This window comes from Pongo pygmaeus, chromosome 13 (genome assembly GCF_028885625.2).
Source record: "Pongo pygmaeus isolate AG05252 chromosome 13, NHGRI_mPonPyg2-v2.0_pri, whole genome shotgun sequence".
Taxonomy (NCBI): Eukaryota; Metazoa; Chordata; class Mammalia; order Primates; family Hominidae; genus Pongo; species Pongo pygmaeus.
The window spans coordinates 15,936,137-15,957,124 of NC_072386.2; the positions used below are offsets into that span (position 1 = coordinate 15,936,137).

At 48.7% G+C, this 20,988-nt stretch overlaps 2 protein-coding genes across 4 annotated transcripts; one reads left to right on the top strand and one right to left on the bottom strand.

Moving 5' to 3' along the window:
• Positions 1–4,134: 4,134 nt before the first annotated feature.
• On the bottom strand, positions 4,135–9,517 carry LOC129043993 (uncharacterized). 3 transcript variants are annotated; one of them, XM_054501472.1, is made up of 3 exons: positions 9,408–9,517; positions 6,240–6,357; positions 4,135–4,543 (listed from the first exon to the last, which is right to left on the bottom strand). In XM_054501472.1, the coding sequence occupies exons 2-3, from the start codon at positions 6,270–6,272 to the stop codon at positions 4,337–4,339; spliced, it is 240 nt and encodes a 79-aa protein (XP_054357447.1). In that variant the 5' UTR covers positions 6,273–6,357; positions 9,408–9,517; the 3' UTR covers positions 4,135–4,336. The 3 variants fall into 3 exon arrangements, with proteins under 3 accessions (XP_054357447.1, XP_054357446.1, XP_054357448.1); XM_054501471.1 differs by having other exon boundaries at positions 8,888–9,476; XM_054501473.2 differs by lacking the exons at positions 6,240–6,357; positions 9,408–9,517 and adding an exon at positions 4,786–5,070.
• A 130-nt stretch (positions 9,518–9,647) lies between these two features.
• Positions 9,648–17,699, top strand: LOC134737991 (tubulin alpha-3 chain). Its single transcript, XM_063650440.1, has 5 exons — positions 9,648–9,755; positions 11,972–12,194; positions 13,126–13,274; positions 13,876–14,556; positions 17,317–17,699. Exons 1-5 carry the CDS (start codon positions 9,753–9,755, stop codon positions 17,611–17,613), a joined length of 1,353 nt encoding a protein of 450 aa, XP_063506510.1. The 5' UTR covers positions 9,648–9,752; the 3' UTR covers positions 17,614–17,699.
• The last annotated feature ends 3,289 nt before the right edge of the window (positions 17,700–20,988 follow it).

A 20,988-nucleotide genomic window follows, 5' to 3' on the forward strand; every position in this document is an offset into this window, starting at 1 on the left:
GCCTAGGCTTAGCCACTGTGGCCTTCTGTGCTCAGTCCCTCCTTGGCCTCCACCGCACCCTCTGGTCCCAGCAGGGGCCCCAACGGATGGCCAGCCTGCCTTTTTTTTTGGTCAGCGGCAAGTCATGGGCTTTAAGGAGCTTTTCTAAAACTGAACTGCACTGAATTTAGGAAACCAGGATATGAAGAAGGATACGGATTGATTGGACTGAACCAGGATAGGAGTTGATTAGTTGTTGGTTTACTAGGACTTACCGTGAACTGCCTGAAACTTTTATATAGAAAAAAAAAAAAAAAACTTGGTGATATAATTTCAAATCTCATGTGAAACTGTTATCCCCAATGTGGGAGGAGGGACCTCGTGGGAGATGACTGGATTATGGGAGATTTACCGCTTGCTGTGTTTGTGATAGTGAGTGAGTTCACATGAGATCTGGTTGTTTGAAGGTGTGTAGCATCTCCCTGCTCTCTTCCTCCTGTTCTGTCTACGTAAGATGTGGCTGCATCCCCTTCCACCAGATTGCAAGTTTCTTGAGGCCTCCCCAGAAGCAGAAGCCTGTATAGCCTGCAAAAACTGTGAGCCAATTAAACCTCTTTTCTTTATAAATTACCCAGTCTCAGGTAATTCTTTTTTTTTTTCTTTTGTTTTTTGGGACGGAGTCTCACCCTGTCACCCAGGCTGGAGTTCAATGGCGCGATCTTGGCTTACTGCAACCTCCGCCTTCCAGGTTCAAGTGGTTCCCCTGCCTCAGCCTCCCGAGTAGCTGAGATTACAGGTGCCCACCACCATGCCCAGCTAATTTTTGATACTTTTAGTAGAGATGGGGTTTCACCATGTTGGTCACGCTGGTCTTGATCTCCTGACGTCAGGTGATCCACCTGCCTCAGCCTCCCAAAGTGCTGGGATTACAGCCATGAGCCACCACACCCGGCCTCAGGTAATTCTTTGTTTTTTTTTTTGAGATGGAGTCTTGCTCTGTCACCCAGGCTGGAGTGCAGTGTTGTGACTTTGCCTCACTGCAACCTTCACCTCCCGGGTTCAAGTAACTCTCCTGCCTCAGCCTCTTGAGTAGCTGGGATTACAGGCATGTGCCATCATGCCCGGCTAAGGTAAATCTTTATAACTGGGAGAGAATGGATTAATATACTTGGCTTTCAAACATGAAAGCAATCAAAAGGCAGAATCCCACCCCACCTCTCCACATCCCTGTCTTGTCTGGAACTGCCTTGGGTAATGCTCAGCCGGGACGAGCACATTACACAAGGTGATGTCCACATGATGGCATCAGCAAGGATGAGCTTTCTGTCTCGGTTAAGAGTAAAGACCCTAACCCAGAACCACCTCGAGGGCTTTGGGCTCACTTTCTGCTTGCTTGGTCCACACCGTGCTCACGAAGTTTGCACTCCTTTGAGGCCTCGGCAACAGGGTTCTAGAGCTGAGCTTCCAGCTACAAAAGGAAGATGCGCTTTTCATTAACACAAAGCAAGCATAGCCTCACCAGTTAGATCTTTACCCAACGGACCTCTAAGAGAACAAGACCTTTGTATATTTTTGCCTTCATCAAATCTTATCACAAATTAAAGTTTCAGAAATACACTTCAGGGCTCAGCTGAAATGGTCAGTTAGTAATAAAGCAAGTTCAAATTTTAATTTAAGTTGATACTTGAGATTAGATTTCAAGAAAGGAGACTGACTTGTGAAAACAAGTACTTCTGATATCTGCAAAACACTGATTCATTTTTTTAAATGCACAATTTCAAACACACACAGAAGAGAGAGTAATGAACCCCATGTGCCTGGCAGCCAGCTTTGACAGTGAGCAACTCAGCCAAGCCTGCTTCACCTCTGCCTACACCCAAACCATTAGAGATCAAATCGCAGGCAATGTTCATTGCATCCATATGTGGAATGGTAATCCTTAGTTAGGGGTTTCATTAACTCAAGTTGTAACTGGCTACAACAACAAATATATTTGTGTTCTAAAATAAACTGTCTAAAAAGAAAACAAATAGGTATTCTGTGGCTAAAAAGCAAAAAGCCCTGAACTTGAAAGGAACATGAGCATGTGCTTCCAGGCCTTCTCGTTCGTGGAATTCATTAAGTAGGTTTTAATAGAATTTTTTTGAGACAGAGTCTAACTCTGTCACCTAGGCTGGAGTACAGTGGTGTGATCTTGGCTCACTGCAACCTCCACCTCCCAGGCTCAAGTGATCCTCCCACTACAGACTCCTGAGTATCTTGTACCACAGGTGCACGCCACAACCCCAGCTATATATTTTTTCTTTCTTTCTTTCTTTTTTGAGACAGAGTCTCCCTCTGTGGCCCAAGCTAGAATGCTGTGGTGTGTCCTCGGCTCACTGAAACCTCTGCCTCTTGAGTTCAAGAGATTCTTTTGCCTCAGCTTCCTAAGTAGCTGGGACTACAGGCATGCACCACCGCAGGCTGGCTAAATTTGTTTTTAGTAGAGACAGGGTTTCACCATATTAGTCAGGCTGATCTCAATCTTCCAACCTCAGGTGATCCATCCACCTCAGGCTCCCAAAGTGCTGGAATTACAGGCATGAGCCCCCGCACCTGGCCACAGCCAGCTAGTTTTTTGTACTTTTAGTACAGATGGGGTTTCATTATGTTGCCCAGCCTGGTCTCAAACTCCTGATCTCAAGCGACCTGCCCACCTTGGCCTCCCAAAGTGCTGAGATTAGAGGTGTGAGCCACGGCTCCTGGCCTTTAATCAAATTTTAAACTGAGCATTGCTTAAAACATGTCATTCATCAACAGCAGAACATTCAGAATACCCAGGGCAGCAGTTCTCAAAGTGGGGGCTGACAACACTGGGATCCTGAGATGTCATTAGAGCATAAATACCCTCTACTTACTTAAAAGGGAGTTTTAAAAACTTAGTACCACAGGAACATCTTTGAATAATTAGCTTCTGTAGGAGCCAGGAATTCTTTATGTACTTCATCCAGAACAGTGTATCAAAACAGATTGAATGCAGAAACAGACATGAGGACCCAAGTGTTTTCTATTAAGCCAGATATTAAAGAAACATTAAAAATGGCTGGGCACAGTGGCTCACACCTATAATCCCAGGACTTTGGGAGGCTGAGGCGGGTGGATCATGAGGTCAGGAGGTCGAGACCATCCTGGCTAACACAGTGAAACCCCATCTCTACTAAAAATACAAAAAAAAAAAATTAGCCAGGCGTGGTGGTGGGCGCCTATAGTCCCAGCTACTCGGGAGGCTGAGGCAAGAGAATGGCATGAACCCGGGAGGTGGAGCTTGCAGTGAGCTGAGATTGCACCACTGCACTCCAGCCTGGGCAACAGAGTGAGACTCTGTCTCAAAAAAAAGAAACACTAAAAATATAAAAATGTCATTCATCTCACTAAATTTTTAAATAAATAGTTACTTTTCAGTACAAATGTTAAAATGTAATGGGTTTTCATTGTATTGAAAGAATTATCAGTTTTGATTTCTGCCATGGTGCATATTGAGAGCTGCAATCTATGTAAGTAAAAGCTCTTTGGGGTCCTTAATAATTTGTAAGAGTGTAAAGCAGTACTGAGGTCAAGATGCTTCAGAAGCACTGGTCTAAAGCAAGTGGGTTGAAATGTCCTAGGCAGATTTGCCTTTTTGCTGCCACCAGCCTTGTATGGACTGCAGGTGCTCTTACTCACTTAAGCCAGGCCACAGCACAGCAGAGCATAAATACCCTCTACTTACTTAAAAGGGAATTTTTTTCTTTTTGAGATGGAGTCTCGCTCTGTCGCCCAGGCTGGAGTGCAGTAGTGCGATCTCGGCTCACTGCAACCTTCACCTCCTGGGTTCAAGCAATTCTCCTGCCTCAGCCTCCCAAGTAGCTGGGACTACAGGTGCCCGCCACCACACTTGGCTAATTTTTTTGTGTGTTTTTTAGTAGAGATGATGTTTCACCGTTTTGCCCAGGCTGGTTTCGAACTCCTGAGTTCAGGCAATCCGCCCGCCTCAGCCTCCCAAAGTGCTAGGATTACAGGCGTGAGCCACTGCACCTGGCCAAAAGGGAATTTTTAAAACTTAGTACCACAGGAACCTCTTTTAATAATTTCACAGATAGCTATTGAAGGATAAGAACAAAATAAATGCTCAGCATATCAACTTACTTGGTTTCACAAAAACTTAAGATCCATTTTAAAGTAATTTACATAATGCAGCTCAAGTTTTCAAAGATGTTGTATTAAGGTCATACAATGTACCCCAAAACTTAAAGTATCATAATAAAAATTTTTAAAAAGTCCAATCAATACCATCGCTGAACCATCTAAACAGCTTCCTCTTTCTGAGCTTCTTGGATCTTCAGATCTCCTGCCACATCGTGTTGACTTTCTGCATGGCCACCTCCGTCTCCCCCTCCTTGTCCCACACCTTCTGCTTCTGGGAGCAGAGCTCTGCTACCAGCTCACTGAGCTCCAAGAAGTCCTGCAGGGCCAGCTTTTGCTGCTGATGGGCATCTTTGAGTTCTTTGGCCTGGGATTTCAATAACTCTGAGGCTTCAACCAATTGCTGAAAAAAAAATCACAATTATAGATGTTTTATGTTTGCTTAACAAAGGCCTGGAAGGTTTAGTCCCTTCACCATATTGCTTAAAAAAAATCACAATTATAGATGTTTTATGTTTGCTTAAAAAGGCCTGGAAGGTTTAGTCTTACACCATATTAAAGAGTTACAAGTGACAGCCAGTGCTGGTTACAGATTAAAGCCAAAGATCGGAGAAATCCCCTGTTTGGAAAAAGCCTTGTGCTCACCTCACCCCAGCCAAACATTCAATGAGAAGACCACCTGGGCTCAGGTGCTGAGCACCAACTCCACACCAAGCAAGACCCTGCAACTGCATTGAATAGCTTACAGCAGGACAGCTGGCTCTGTAACATCAACCTCTGCCTGATGTCATCTACACAACTGCAAAGGTGAATAAAGCATTTGGGCACTCAATCTAGTTACTTAAACATAAGCAGAAACAGGAATACACACACACACACACTTAAACATAAGCGGAAACAGAAATACACACACACACACACACACACACACACACAGAGTACTTAAGATTTAAATCAGGCCAGGCACGGTGGGTCATGCTTGTAATTCCAGCATTTTGGGAGGCTGAGGTGGGAGGCTCACTTGAGCCCAGGAGTTCAAGATCAATTTCTCGGCAAAATGGTGAGACTTCATCTCTTAAAAAAAATAAAAAAGAAAGAAAGAAAAGAAAATTAAGAAGAAAAATATTTAAATCAAAATCTCCCTGGGTGGAGAGCCACAGTGGGACTTGCCGTGAGGTCAGCTGCACTGACATCAACCTTACCACTTGCTACACTGATGACTCGGGCCTCCCTGCAGCCAATCTGCTCAATAATCTGGTTGTTTAGTCACTGTCACATCTGCTGGTCTAAGACTGGAAGTGAGTGAGGAAAGGCCTCCCCAGGCCTCTCTGCCTAGCTCAGAGTTATTGTGACTACATTAAGCAATGAGACGCCACCCAGCCCACGCAGCAGTCCCAGACGAGTCATGCAGGGGAATGACACCACAGATGATCTTAAGAAGCAATTTGGGTTTACAATCTGGCACATTTTAGAGGACAGATCACAAACTATAGGTCCAAGGACTTAAGTGTATAAATGAATGTATTTTTGAAAACAGAACCTAATTGTGCTATTACTATACTGGCATTTGAACATAAAGTTTCACATATCTTACTAAAAACCAAATTTATGAAGGAGTTATGGGGGAATTACCCACATTTTAACAAGTCTCTTTTGCAGCTCCCTGTCATCACAAAGATGCCCCTTCTAAGAGCAGGGGGTATGGTGGAGAGAGAAGGGAGTGTCACTGGTGTCAGGCGCAGCATGTCACTGCAGATAACACAGACATAGTTTCTCATTCAAAATTGGCAGGGGTGGGGGAGTTGCTGCTTATTTTGTGGGGTTGAACTGGAGATGACAGATGACTGTGAAGTGGGTGCCTGCTGCAGGCAGGGCTCTAACAGGCACCCATGACTGGGAGCCAAGCTTAGCCCACTGACACGAGCTATGCAGCAACTGGCTGGTCCCTAGAACCAGGCTTGGCCCTGGTGTCCTGCATGCAGCAGGGACAGTCCATGAGTGGGAGTCCCAGGGAGGTCTTTAGACATCTGTATGAACTCAACCTTACAAAACTTTGCAAAGTCTCGTAAGCTTTTCTCACCCAGAACTGAGCCACCTACCTTGCGCAGTTCCTCATTCTCCTGCCACACCATGCTGCCTCTCTGGCCCTGCCAGCTGCTGCGTAAAATCTTGGCAAAGTGTCCTTGTCCTCAAGTTGTCACTCAAGCCTGTTTGAATCTGAGCAAAAGAGGAAATAATTTGTGCTCCTTTCTGTGTAGTGACTATATGTAAACTTTGTTAGCTGACTTACTGCAAGTATTTAATAATTGAGAACACTTATTTTTAGTACTGTATACTAAATAAAATACACAAGGCAGCAATACTTAGAGGCCAGAAATACTGTTTACTACAAGTCAGTTATGGAATCATAACTTACAGTAAAAATGGGCACGTCCAAGACTCAATTTTTCTTTTGTCATTTACGGTAGAATATTTTGTTGCTAATTTTCTACACTATCTACTGGGAATATGTGTTACTTTTATAATCAGAAAAATAAACATTGCAGTCATGTGGCATATAATGATGTTTCAGACAACAGCAGACAGCATATACAACAGTGGTCCCATAAGATTATAATATCATATTTTTCATGTAGCTTTTCTGTGTTTAGATACAGAAATACTTACTGTATAGGTCTGCAGCCAAGGGGCAATATGCTGTACCATGTGGCCTAGGTGTGCAGTAGGCTGCTCCATGTAGGTTGGGCTAAGTACACTCTATGATGTTCTCACGTCAACGAAATTGCCTGATGATGGCTTTCTGAGAGCGTATCCCAGCCTCTGAGGGACACATGACTGTACTGAAGAGCACCGGGTGATACAGGCTACAGCTAAGTTCTCTGCATGATGTGGTTGGAGCCCTGAGGGAGGGGAGGGCTGTGGACTGAACTGTGTCCCCCCCCCCATTATTAGACACTGAAGCTCCGATCCCCAGTGTGACTGTATTTGGGGACGGGGCCTATAAGGAAATGATGAAGATTATGTGAGGTCATAAGGGTGGGCCCTGATCCGGTAGGATTCGTGTCCTTATAAGAGACCAGGGAGCTTGAGTGCTGCCTTCCCCCACCCTGTGGGAGGACATGGTGAGAAGGTGGCTGTGTGCAAGCCAGGACAAGACGCCTCTGGGACTTTTAGCCTCCAGAACTGTGAGAAAATAAAACTCTACTGTTTAAGCTACTCAGCCCATGGTATTTTTTTAGGGCACCTGGAGCCGACTAAGATGGAAGGATTCACCCTTCTGGGGAGAAGAGGCAGGGGGCCAGAGGCCTCCTCTGGTTTCCCTGGCTCTCCACAGAACTCCCTCCCTGCCCCTCCCCTTTGTGCCAAAACATCCTTCCAAGGGCAGACCTGATCGCACTGTTCAGAGGTCCCCAAAGCCCACAGAAAAGTCTCAGCTCCTGGACCTCATGAGTCCCATCCCACTGGGGGAGCTCCCTCTCTCTTCTGTGCTCTCCTCTCAGGAGGCAAAGTTAAGAGCCTGCTTGGCCACCCTCTAGGGAGATGCCACGATGGGGTGCTGCATCCTGGTGATGAGCTGGGGGTAAGCCAGCACGTCTCCTCCAGGCCTTTTGTCAGAACTGAATACACATTGTTAAGATGATCTTTAGAAATGGAAGAATCAAACTGGGAAGAATTACACGCCTGTAGTCCCAGCCTACAAGGAAGCCTGAGGCATGAGGATCACTTGGGCCCAGGGGTTTTGAGTCCAGCCTGGTTAACATGGTGAGAACCAGTGTCCAAAAAATAAATAAACAAACAATAAATACATAAGGAAGAATCAGGTGACTGTTCCAGACTCCTCCAAAATGGGCATTGTGTCCCTACTCCGCTCTTCCCAGGACAGGGCTGTGCCTTCCCCTTTCCTGGTGCCTGTAAACCCGGTCCTTCTCACTAAAGAAGAGAGAAAAAAAGTGTTCAAAGCACTTTGAGTTATGCGAGGTGTGCAGAATGTATCAGGCCCAGAGAGAGGAATATGGGACTTCAGTCACACACCTCATACCCATGCCCCAGCGACTATTTAAAGGCATTTTGTTCCTGATTAGCTTTATCTTCCTGTTACTGGAATTTGTGATACAAAAGATAATACAGAGCCAATAAATAGCTTATGTTATTTTAATATACATTCCTTTGGCCAGGCCAGCCAAGGTGGGAGGCCCCCTTCAGGCCAGGAGTTCAAGACCAGGCTGGGCAACACAGCAAAACTCTGTCTCTATTTTTAAAATTCTTGGTAAACAATTTAGAAACTGCCTCTTCTTTTCCTTTAAAAACCCATTTGTAATTGCTGCTAATTAGAGTGTATATCAAGGCAACTTGCATCTCCAGGGTTGCAGTTCTCAAACTTGGCCCAAATAACTGTATTTTTTTTTTTTTTTTTTGAGACGGAGTCTCCCTCTGTCACCCAGGCTGGAGTGCAGTGTGGCACAATCTCGGCTCACTGCAACCTCCACCTCCTGGATTCAAGGGATTCTTGTGCCTCAGCCTCCCAAGTAGCTGGGATTACAGGCACCCACCACCATGCCCGGCTAATTTTATTTTTATTTTTTGTAGAAACGGGGGCAGGGCGGGTCTCACCACGTTGCCCAGGCTGGTTGCAAACTCCTGACCTCAAGCAATCCTCCCGCGGAGGCCTCCCAAAGCACTGGAATTACAGGCCTGAGCCACTGCGCCCGGCCCAACCTCTCCGCCTCTCCACTTATATTAATTTTACCTCTGCTTCTTCTTTTCTTTTCTTTCTTTTTTTCTTTTTTTTGAGACGGAGTCTTGCCCAGGCTGCAGTGCGATCTTGGCTCACTGCAACCTCTGCCTCCCGGATTCAAGCAATTCCCCTGCCTCAGCCTCCTGAGTAGCTGGGATTACAGGCGCGCCCACCATGCCCGGCTAGTTTTTGTATTTTTAGTAGAGACGGGTTCACCATGTTGGCCAGGTTGGTCTTGAACTCCTGACCGCAGGTGATCTGCCCGCCTCTGCCTCCAAAGTGATGGGATTTCAGATCCTTTTTAGATCACAAAAGTGATCGAATCCCGCCACTTCCCGGGTGCTGGGTGGGAAGGTGGGGTGATTGCGGTGCTGCTGTGACTTAGGTAGATGCCCGGAAGGCCTCTCAAAGGCGGCCCCGTTTGCAAAGATCTGAATAAGGCACCTCCAGAGGAGCCGGCCTGGGGCAACCGGGGAGAAGGCAGCCGCACAAATTCGTGGTCAAGCCACTGCCAGGCTGGGAGCTTACTTACAAAGCAATGTTCCTCGACCCACAAGGGCGCAGTAGCTGCTCCAACACGGGTCAGAGGCCCCTCGGAATCGTCTCAGCCCACGCGCTGCCCTCTGACCCCACTGCCTTCCCGCCAATCCTGCATCCAGTCAGAGGGCGTCCCCACTACGTGTGTTGAGCAACGGCCAATTGAAACTGGGATCCGAGCCTTGGCCCACCTCCCAGGAGCTCCGGACCAATGGTGGCCTAGCACCAGCGGGCCAATCCCAGACAGCGCGTGGGGGGAGGTTGCAGTTGGACGTGCGCAGCTGCAGCGGCGGTTGAGGTCAAGTAGTAGCGTTAGGCTGCAGCAGCGGCGGAGTTCAACATGGTAAGGCCAGGTCACTCCCGCCCCGCAGACGCCCAGGCTGGGGGGTGGACGAAGTTGGCCTCTTGAGGTGGCTGGACGGAGGGATGCTGTTGCGGGCCAGGGAGCAGAGAGGAGGCCAGAGAAGGACGCAGGGCCCAGGGCGGGACACGAGGACACGGGATCGTCTACTGGGTCTGCGGGCTCCAGGGCAGGGATGGCAGCTTTTGTTTTAGACGAAGCTGCCGGCCTTGAGTCAGTGGACGGGGAGCATTGACCGTGTCCCATCCCCCAGGGAGCAAACAGTGGTGTCGCCTCATGAAGACAGGAGGGTGCTGCTCCCGCTTTCCGGTCTCCAAACGTCTCTGTGCTACTGGAAACCACTGAGAACCCCCAAGGAGCCTTGCTGATGGAGGCTGGGGCTGTGGACATTGCTCAGATCAGGAATTAAAGCTCAGACAGGAGGTAGAGGCGGGGGATCCCCTGAGGTCAGGGGCTCCGCACCAGCCTGGCCAATATGGCGAAAGCCCTTCTCTACTAAAAATAGAAAAATTCCCGGGGTGGAGGCGTGGATCTGTGGTTCCAGCTACTCGGGAGGCTGAGGTGAGAGGGTCAGCTGAACCCAGGACTTCGAGGCCGCAGTGAGTCATGATGGTGCCACTGCACTGCAGCTTGTGCGACAGAGACCTGGCCTCAAAAAAGAAAGAAAGAAAAAGCAACCATCGCATTCACGTAAAGAATAGATTTCCAAGTCCCAAGTCTGAATAGCTGTGGCCATGTGGTTTGTCAAGTATCTTTTTTTTTTTTTTGAGACAGCTCAACAACAGCTCTGTTGCCCAGGCTGGAGCACAGTTGCATGATCACGGCTCCCTGCAGCCTTGAACCCCTGGGCTCCAGCAATCCTCCTGCCTCAGCCTCCTGAGTAGCTGGGACTACAGGTATGCACCGCCACACCTGGCTAGTGTTTAAATTTTTTGGCCGGGCGCTGTGGCTCACGCCAGTAATCCCAGCACTTTGGGAGGCCGAGGTGGGCATATCACAAGGTCAGGAGATCAAGACCACCCTGGCTAACACGGTGAAACCCCGTCTCTACTAAAAATACAAAAAATTAGCTGGGCGTAGTGGCCTGTAGTCCCAGCTACCTTGGGAGGCTGAGGCAAGAGCATCGCTTGAACCTGGGAAACAGGGGCTGCAGTGAGCTGAGATTGTGCCACTGCACTCCAGCCTGGGCGACAGAGTGAGACTCTGTTTCAAAAGAAAAAAAAACAAACAAAAAATTTTTCATAGTTGCCCAGGCTTGTCTCAAACTGGTCCCAAACAATCTCTGCTCAGCCTCCCAAACTGCTGTAATTACATGCATGAGCCACCACATCCGGCTTGGCAGCGCTTGAAGAAACCACCAAAGGACAGTGCAGTGTCCCAGCACTGATGACATCTGGGAGCCATTATACTCCTAGGCTTCAAGGGGTGGAGGGGAGGGAGTGCTTACAAAAAATTGAGAGGGTAACTTTATGAAGAGGGCCACCTGCCAAAACTGTGGCCCTGATGGAGGGATTTGGATCACCCATGAAAGTTGAGCAGGAAGGGGCCAAGGGAAGAGTACCCTGACGCCATTCTCCTCCAGCCTTTTGGTCTCCTGCTGCTGCCTGTCACTGACCAAACCATCACGAAGCCAGAGGACAAGGAAGGCCTCTGGTGCCGTCCTCATGGGTCAGCCTCTGGGAGCACAGAGCAGGTGGTGAATGATGGAGGGTAGATCTCGGCGGGGGGGCGGGGGGGCGCGGGCAGAGAGAGGACACATACTGAACATCTGGGTTTGGACCACAGTGACCTGGGACCTACTGTCTTATTTCCTTACCCAACCCAATTACCTTATCCTTTGATCAGGACATAATCAAAAACTGCTGTGTATTCTTCAGAGCATTACTGTGACTGGCTATAATGTGGGGTTGATTACTGACCTTACATGGCTTCCACATTTTAAAATAATCAAATTTTTGTATAGTGGCAAACATTAGGTTCTAGGCCTACCTCTGGAACTTAGTAGCTAGGATGGTTTAGAGCAAGTAAGTTTTAATGGGGATAAACGGGTCAGTCACCTAACCCTCCTAGGAATTATCAATTGTGAAAGCACCAGATACTGAAGCACTATACAAATATTAAATTAGAATATCTTGCATGTCATATAGCTTCAAGTTGCCTTGAAATGAATGGGTCTACATTTATGTTGTGGTTCACAGCGCGAGTGTATCTCTATCCACGTGGGGCAGGCAGGTGTCCAGATCGGCAATGCCTGCTGGGAACTGTACTGCCTTGAACATGGAATTCAGCCCGATGGTCAGATGCCAAGTGATAAAACCATTGGTGGTGGGGATGACTCCTTCAACACGTTCTTCAGTGAGACTGGGGCTGGCAAGCACGTGCCCAGAGCAGTGTTTGTGGACCTGGAGCCCACTGTGGTCGGTAGGTGCTAGGGCCCTGGATGGCAGCTTTTCTAGGAGGGTGGGAGAGCATCGTTGGTAAGGCCCCATGTGGGCTCCTTTGAATCCTTCTGCAGAAGGTATGAGATAGAGAAGCATGTTCCCATGATGTTGTTAAGAGATAAACTGAAAGGTTCATGATTAAAGTGTCTGTGAGACTCCGCTCCTAATTTAGGAAAACCTGACCTACAGGGAAAAGCTGCTTTGCCGGCAGTAAGATGGGCTGTGGAGAGATTCCGTCGTGGCTGCCTCAGCCCTGTTCAGGTGGCCCTGCCTGCGGGGCACGACGGCATTGGTTCCATCCTGAATGCTGTGCACTCTCTTATACTGGTGCACGAGAGTCCTGACCTGCATCTTAGGCATAGAAGGTTAAGTACAGAACATGCATTTGCTTCTTCCAGATTAGAAGCCCAGGATAGTTTCCAAGAAGAGCTGCAAAGAGACAGCTCCTTTCAGTGGCCCCACATGAGATGACAGTGTCACCTGAAAGCCCGTGGGGCCCCAGCCACACAGGGTGCCCTGATGGGACTGCCCTGCAGAAGTCACATTGACCTGGCGACTTCCCAGTTTGTAAGAGTTTTTAACTTACAGCCTTTGATGTAGCTACATGTAGGAAAGAATTATGTACCTTTAGAATTACCTGTGTGGGGTTGCTAGAGCTTATTTCCCTTCCCTGGGAACTGGTCATGCTAACATTTATACTGCAAGCTGAGTTGGACTTCCCAGAGTCATAAATCGCAGTTTGGTTATCACACAGAGACATTTTCTACCAGACACTGCCACTGTTGACCTGCAACATGCAGGTCATGTACTTTGAACTGCATGTACTTTGTAGAAGTGAACAGTCCTGGAATGTGTCCATCTTGGTGAGTACAGGCCTTAAAGATTCACAGTACACACGGTCTCTTTTGTAGATGAAGTGCGGACAGGAACCTACAGGCAGCTCTTCCACCCAGAGCAGCTGATCACCGGGAAGGAAGATGCGGCCAATAATTACGCCAGAGGCCATTACACCATCGGCAAGGAGATCGTCGACCTGGTCCTGGACCGCATCCGCAAACTGGTAAGAAGAGAAGGCTTCATGTGACCATTGTCCTGCACAGGAGGGTAGATCTTGGGTTGTGATGGGGAGGTCATTTTGTCAAAACTTAGACCGGCACTTTGGCCGGGTCTGGTGGCTCACGCCTGTAATCCCAGCACTTTGGGAGGCCAAGGTGGGCAGTCACCTGAAGTCAAGAGTTTGAGACCAGCCTGGCCAACGTGGTGAAACCCTGTCTCTACTAAAAATACACAAATTAGTGAGGCGTGGTGGTGCCTGCCTGTAGTCCCAGCTACTCAGGAAGCTGAGGCAGGAGAATGGTTTGAGCCCAGGAGGCAGAGGCTGCACTGAGCGGAGCTCATGCCACTGCACTCCAGCCTGGGCAACAGAGTGAGACTCTATCTCAAAAAAAAAAAAAAAAAAAATGGTCTTAGTCTGAAGTATGCATGGGGATTTGTCTGTAGATCTTTGTCTGCTTTTCTTTGCTTCAGAGTGTACTGCGTGTTTATTATGGATGATTTGAATCCATATCAAGTCTTCAGAGGCAGAGAAGTGGCCCTGGCTTGGTGGAGGTTGGTGGTGTGGCATCCACGGGCATTGGCTCATGTTGTTTGGTTTCTTTCAGGCGGATCTGTGCACGGGGCTGCAGGGCTTCCTCATCTTCCACAGCTTTGGGGGCGGCACTGGCTCTGGGTTCGCATCTCTGCTCATGGAGCGGCTCTCAGTGGATTACGGCAAGAAGTCCAAGCTAGAGTTTGCCATTTACCCAGCCCCCCAGGTCTCCACAGCCGTGGTGGAGCCCTACAACTCCATCCTGACCACCCACACGACCCTGGAACATTCTGACTGTGCCTTCATGGTCGACAATGAAGCCATCTATGACATATGTCGGCGCAACCTGGACATCGAGCGTCCCACGTACACCAACCTCAATCGTCTGATTGGGCAGATCGTGTCCTCCATCACGGCCTCCCTGCGATTCGACGGGGCCCTGAATGTGGACTTGACGGAATTCCAGACCAACCTAGTGCCGTACCCCCGCATCCACTTCCCCCTGGCCACCTACGCCCCGGTCATCTCAGCCGAGAAGGCCTACCACGAGCAGCTGTCCGTGGCCGAGATCACCAATGCCTGCTTCGAGCCAGCCAATCAGATGGTCAAGTGTGACCCTCGCCACGGCAAGTACATGGCCTGCTGCATGTTGTACAGGGGGGATGTGGTCCCGAAAGATGTCAACGCGGCCATTGCCACCATCAAGACCAAGCGCACCATCCAGTTTGTGGATTGGTGCCCAACTGGATTTAAGGTATGACTGGGTGATGTGGAGGCCTTGTACCTTTCAGCAAGCAACAGACACACAGAGTAATGCTGCCCCTGAAGGCTCGCATCCTTTGAGGAGACTACCCTTGTTCCATGGGCTAGGCGCGTGGGCATCAATTAGTGAACCAGAGTGATCATTAATTCAGTGATGTCTTTTTTTTTTTTTTTTTTTTTGAGAAAGAGTCTAGCTTTGTCGCCCAGGCTGGAGTGCAGTGGTGTGATCTCAGCTCACTTCAATCTCCATCAGCTTCCCAAGCAGCTGGAACAACAGGCACCCACCACCATGCCTGGTTAATTTTTATGTTTTTAGTAGAAACAGGGTTTTGCCATGTTGGCCAGACTGGTCTTGAACTCCTGACCTGAGGTGATCCACCCACCTCGGCCATCCAAAGTGCTGGGGTTAGAGGCGTGAGCCACGGCACCTGGCCCAGTGATGTCTTTTGAACTGTCTTTCTGAGTCATTACACTATATATCTGTGATGAACTTTACTTACTTACTTTTTTGTTGTTATTGTTGAGAAGGCTGGAGTGCAGTGGTGTGATCTCGGCTCACTGCAACCTTTGCCTCCCAGGCTCAAGTGATTCTCTCACCTCAGCCTCCCGAGTAGCTGGGACCACAGACATGCACCACCACACCCCAGCTAATTTTTGTGTATTTAGTAAAGGGATTTCACCATGTTGGCCAGGCTGGTCTCAAATTCCTGGCCTTAAGTGATCTGCTCGCCTTAGCCTCCCAAAATGCTGGGATTACGGGCATGAGCCACTGTGCTCGACCCCATTTATTTACTTTTTTGAGACAGAATCCCACTCTGTCACCCAGGCTGGAGTGCAGTGTGGTGATCACAGCTCTCCACTAAAAATACAAAAATTTACCCATGCCTGTAATCCAGCACTTTGGGAGGCCAAGGCAGGCGGATCACCTGAGGTCAGGAGTTTGACACCAGCCTGGCCAACAGGCAAAACCCCGTCTCTACTAAAAATACAAAAATTAGCCGGGTGGTGGCAGGCACCTGTAATCCCAGCTACTCAGGAGGCTGAGGCAGGATAATCACTGGGATCCAGGAGGTGGAGGTTGCAGTGAGAAGATATCACCCCACTACACTGCAGCCTGGGTGACAGCACAAGACTCTGTCTCAAAAAAAAAAAAAAAAAAAAAGACAAGATCATACAAATTCTAGGCATTAGAGGTCACAAGACCTCTGTCACACCTACCCCACTCTGCTGTTGGATAGCAAAATCAATCTGCAAATGAAGGGGTGTGGTGGCTATGTTCGGACAAGAACTTACAAAATTAAGTGGCTAGTCCAGCAGCTGTGCTAACCCTTGAAGGAGAGGAAGAGACACCCACAGTAGGAAATCCCAGTCAGAGCTGACTGCAGTGGTCTCTCCCCACAGAGGCGGTGGGGATCTGAGTCAGAGGCAGCAGGGAAAGCACAGCACAAGGACGCACAGGCCCAACAGAGAAATGCCACAAGATTTAGTAACCAACTATTGATAAAGCTGAAAGAGGACAGCAAGGTTTCTTTTGTGTCAGTGGAAAGTGGGGACAGATTTTGTGTCTTGAGGCAAACCCAGGCCAAAATTACTAGGCTTCCCAGAAGAGAAATAAAGACGTTGCTGGTTTTTTGTGTATTTTTTTGTTGTTTGAGATGGAGTCTCGCTCTGTCACCCAGGCTGGAGTGCAGTGGCACAATCTCGGTTCACTGCAAGCTCCGCCTCCTGGGTTCACGCCATTCTCCCGCCTCAGCCTCCCAAGTAGCTGGGACTACAGGTGCCCGCCACCACGCCTAGCTAATTTTGTTTTTGTATTTTTAGTAGAGATGGGGTTTCACCATGTTAGCCAGGATGGTCTCGATCTCCTGACCTTGTGATCCGCCCACCTCAGCCTCCCAAAGGGTTGGGATTACAGTCGTGAGCCACCGCGCCCGGCCTTTTTTTTTTTTTGAGACAGGGTCTTGCGCTGTCACCCAGGCAGTGGTAGTGGTCAGATCTCAGCTCATTGGAACCTCTGCCCTCCAGGCTCAAGCGATCCCCCCACCTCAGCCTCCTGAGTAGCTGGGACCACAGGTGCACAACACCGTGCCCAGCTAATTTTTCGTATTTTTGGTAGAGACAGGGTCTTGCCATGTTGTCCAGGCTGGTCTTGAACTCTTGAGTTCAAGCAATCCACCTTGGCCTCCCAAAGAGCTGGGATAACAAGTGTGAGCCACTGTAACTGTTGCTGTTTTCATTCTTTTCATTCTTTTTTTAAATCAAACCCTTCATGAGACAGTGGAGAGAAGGATGTAGTGAAACAGTTTATAGTAATGCCCAAGTTAAAATAAAATATATACACCACCTACAAGATTCCCCAAAATGCCCATACAATTCCTACTAAGTTCAACCTACCTTTTCCACATGAATTCTACCACCCAGGAAAGGGGCACAAAAATCCTTTAGAAAATACCTTATTCTAAAATTAAAAAAAATAAACGCTGGGCATGCTGCCTCATGCCTGTAATCCTAGCACTTTGGGAGCCTGGGGTGGGTGGATCGATTGAGCCCAGGAGTTTGAGGTCAGCCTGGGAAACATATGTTGTCTGGAACTGTCACCCTGCCTGGCACAGAGAAGGGCTTAGTGACATTTGTGGGGTGAACTGAGAATTCTCCTGTTCACCTACAGGGTGTCTTCTGTTCGAGGAAAAGTAACCACCATTTCTAGGTTTGATATAAGCTTCACGGACTGTTTCTTCCTCTTCTCGGGCAGGTGGGCATTAACTACCAGCCCCCCACGGTGGTCCCCGGGGGAGACCTGGCCAAGGTGCAGCGGGCTGTGTGCATGCTGAGCAACACCACGGCCATCGCGGAGGCCTGGGCTCGCCTGGACCATAAGTTCGATCTCATGTATGCCAAGCGGGCCTTTGTGCACTGGTACGTGGGAGAAGGCATGGAGGAGGGGGAGTTCTCCGAGGCCCGCGAGGACCTGGCAGCTCTGGAGAAGGATTATGAAGAGGTGGGCGTGGATTCCGTGGAAGCTGAGGCTGAAGAAGGTGAAGAATACTGAGGGGCGGGTGTGGTGGGTTCTCCACTGCCACCCCCAGCATGGCTGCTTTCAAGTTCTTTGCAATTAAAGGTTCTGTATAAAACCAAGACCTCTGTATGTTGTGCTGCTTAGCTCTGCCTGCAGGAGCAAGTGGGACCCCCAGAGCCGGCATAGACAGTGGTGGGGTGCCAGCCTGCCCTGCTGGTGTGGGGTTGGGTGCAGCGGGACAGTACATACTTAAGGAGCTGCTACAGAAATAACTTGACATGGAGAAAACTGTTTCTTCAAAGCCAAGTGTTCAGTGTATAGATTTCGTAAATTCTAGGAAAGCAGAGTCAGGGTTTTCAATTGAATTTGCAATTTTGAGGGCTTCTCTATTGATGGGTGATGCTGGCTAAAAAGAAGAGTCTAGAAGTGGAGTGTTTAAATCTGAGGTCTGTGGATGGGGCTTGTCCATGAAATCCCTAAAGCTGCGGGTCAAATGTGTAAGGTCAGGACATTTTAGAAGGGGGAAAGAGTGTTACTGTGTTCTGCACAGCATTCGTGCCCACAGAAGGTCACAACACAGCCAGCCTTCCACAGTAACCTGGAAGACAGTGTTTGCCCTCTGTGCACACACACGGCCACTCTGCCTCAGCACTGTCAATCAATGGGCTTGGTAGAAAACCTCCCACCTTTCAGTTCAAGTGAAGCTTGCTGACGTCTTTATAAAAGACCTGGCAATCCAGATGCCTTTTCTCAGAACCCAAATCAGGTCCAGGAAGTTGCCCCATGGTGAAGGGACCTGGTTAGTTCAGCTGTGGCACAACGAGGAATGGCACAAAAATGTCATTCTAAGTCTGTGCCTTAATATAATAAAAACAAAAAGGTAGAGAACGTCTGATCTGGATGCTCTGCATCTCAGAAAGGTTTATCATCAACTGAAGGAGACAACACGTAGCCTTTGCTGGGGACAGTGATGTGACAAGTCTGTGCCCTATCCTAGGTGCTTCTGAGTGTAGGGCTCTTCCCACGCCCACCCACGTTGGGCAGCCTGGTAGTGCTGGGCAGGTGGGGCATCCTCTGGCTGGATCCTTTGTGGCCGCTGCGTTCCACCAGGGCCGATGTTCCCCTGAGGGCAGTGCTGCCTTTGTTTCTGTCTTTGTGAGGAGACACAAAGCACAATGATTAGGAATGGGCGAGCCCCGTAACTGCAGCATCTACTGCACTCATGCTCCTTGAGCAACATTGGTGTCTACACATTTCCATCAAAGCTGCTTCAGCTAGAGGCCCTGCATCAGCCCTGAGTCCTGAGGCCCAGAACCGCTAAAGACAGGTCATGTCCCAGAAGCCCTTGGCAGTGTGTGCAGGGGACCTTTTAGGATGTGTCCCAGGAGCAAAGCCATGCAGAGAGCACACTGCCAAGGGAACGTTTTGAAAGGACACACACCACAAGTCCATTTAGGGAAAGGTAGGCACGGCCTGTCCACACCTGGCCTGGACAGCAAACCTGGTCTGCCCTGATGGTGCCAGCAGTGGCAGCAGCAGCAGGGGCTCGCCGCCTCATCCTCTAGGTGTGTTCATGCTGGACTGTACATTTGAGCTGCTCCAGACAGTGACAGGCAGGAAGTACTGCAGTCACCAAGTCCTGGAATCGGGTTTCTGATTTTGATTTTGGAAGCTCTTGCATTGTTTCCTACTTACCCAAGTGTTCTGCAAACAGTGGCCAAGCCTCTTCCTCTTGAGTTTAGCTGCTGATTCCACAACTGGGTTCCTGTCACAGTCTGAATGCTTGAGACTTTCCTTCTGACCACCAGAGTCTCACTCAGATGAAGACCACGGGTTCAGAGTTTCTTTGATTTGTAATTTGCTTACTTTTCTCTTTTTTGTGAAGATAGCCAAGAAAGATCTGCAAGGACACTTGGGCCAGAGCTTTACTTTAATGGATTTCCCTGGGCTCAGGCTGTTGACAGCATTAGCAAGACTGACTGAGAGGACAGTCTTGCTCTCTTTCCCAGGCTAGAGTGCAGTGGCAAAATCTCAGCTCGCTGCAACCGCTGCCTTGGGTTCAAGTGATTCTCCTGGCTCAGCCTCCTGAGTAGCTGGGACTACAGGCACCTGTCACCACCCCCAGCTAATTTTTGTATTTTTAATAGAGACGGGGTTCCACCATGTTGGCCAGGCTGGTTTTGAACTCCTGACTTCAAGTGATCTGCCCACCTCAGCCTCCCAAAGTGCTGGAATTACAGGCTTGAGCCACTGCGCCTGGCCTAGCCATTATTTTTTTTTAAAGACAGGATCTTACTCTATCACACAGACTGGAGTGCAGTGGCACAATCATCACTGAAGCCATTCTCTCACCTCAGTGAGTACGGGCATGCATCACCACAGCCAGCTAACTTAAAAAAAACATTTTTTTTTTTTTTTCCGTAGAGATATAGGAGGGGGCCTCGCTGTGTTTTGCCTAGGCTGGTCTTGAACTCCTGGCCTCAGCAATCCTCCTGCCTCAGCTTCCCAAGTAGCTGGGATTACAGGTGCAAGCCACCACACCTAGCTAACTTTTTATTTTGAAATAATTTCAGGCTTACAGAAAAGTTTCCACAGATAATAAAAAGAACTTTCAGACCAAGCATGATGGCTCATGCCTGTAATCTCAACACTTGGGGAGGCCAAGGCAGGAAGATTTCTTGAGACCAGGAATTCGAGATCAGCGTGGGCAACATAGGGAGACCTTGTTCCTACGAAAAATAAAATTAGCCAAGCGTGGTGATGCACAATTATGCTCCCAGCTACTCAGGAGACTGAGGTGGGAGGATCACTTGTGCCCAGGAGTTCAAGGTTACAGTGAGCTATGATTGTGCCACTGCACTCTAGCCTGGGGTAACAGGATAAGATCTTGTCTCAACCAAAAAAAGAAAAAAAACAAAACAAAACACTTTCATAGATGCTTCACCCAGATTTCCAAATTGCTAACACTTTGCTGCATCTGTTTTATCCCATCTCTATTGTGTGTGTTTTTTTTCCCTAAGCCAATATGAGTAAGCTACAGGATACGACACCCCTTGACCTGTTAATATTTCAGTATATTTACTAGAAATGAATGCATTATCCTATATATTCACAGTGCTTATAACCACACCAGAAATTTAGTATTGCTACTAGGCCACACCTACTCATCAGAGCCCACTTGGGGTTCATTACTAGGTACTCCACTCATGCCCGTTACCCAGTTGGGGTCCGGCACAGCCTCACCGACTGTGTGCAGTGATGTTTCTAGTCCCCTTCAGTCAGAATCGTCCCTCGGCCTTTCTGTCTTCCCTGATCCTGACCCCTCCAAAGCATGTGGCCACCCTTTGGGCTGTCTGATATTTGCTGGGGCTTGCCTGGGGCCGCCCCTTGGGCTGTCTATCAGCTTGG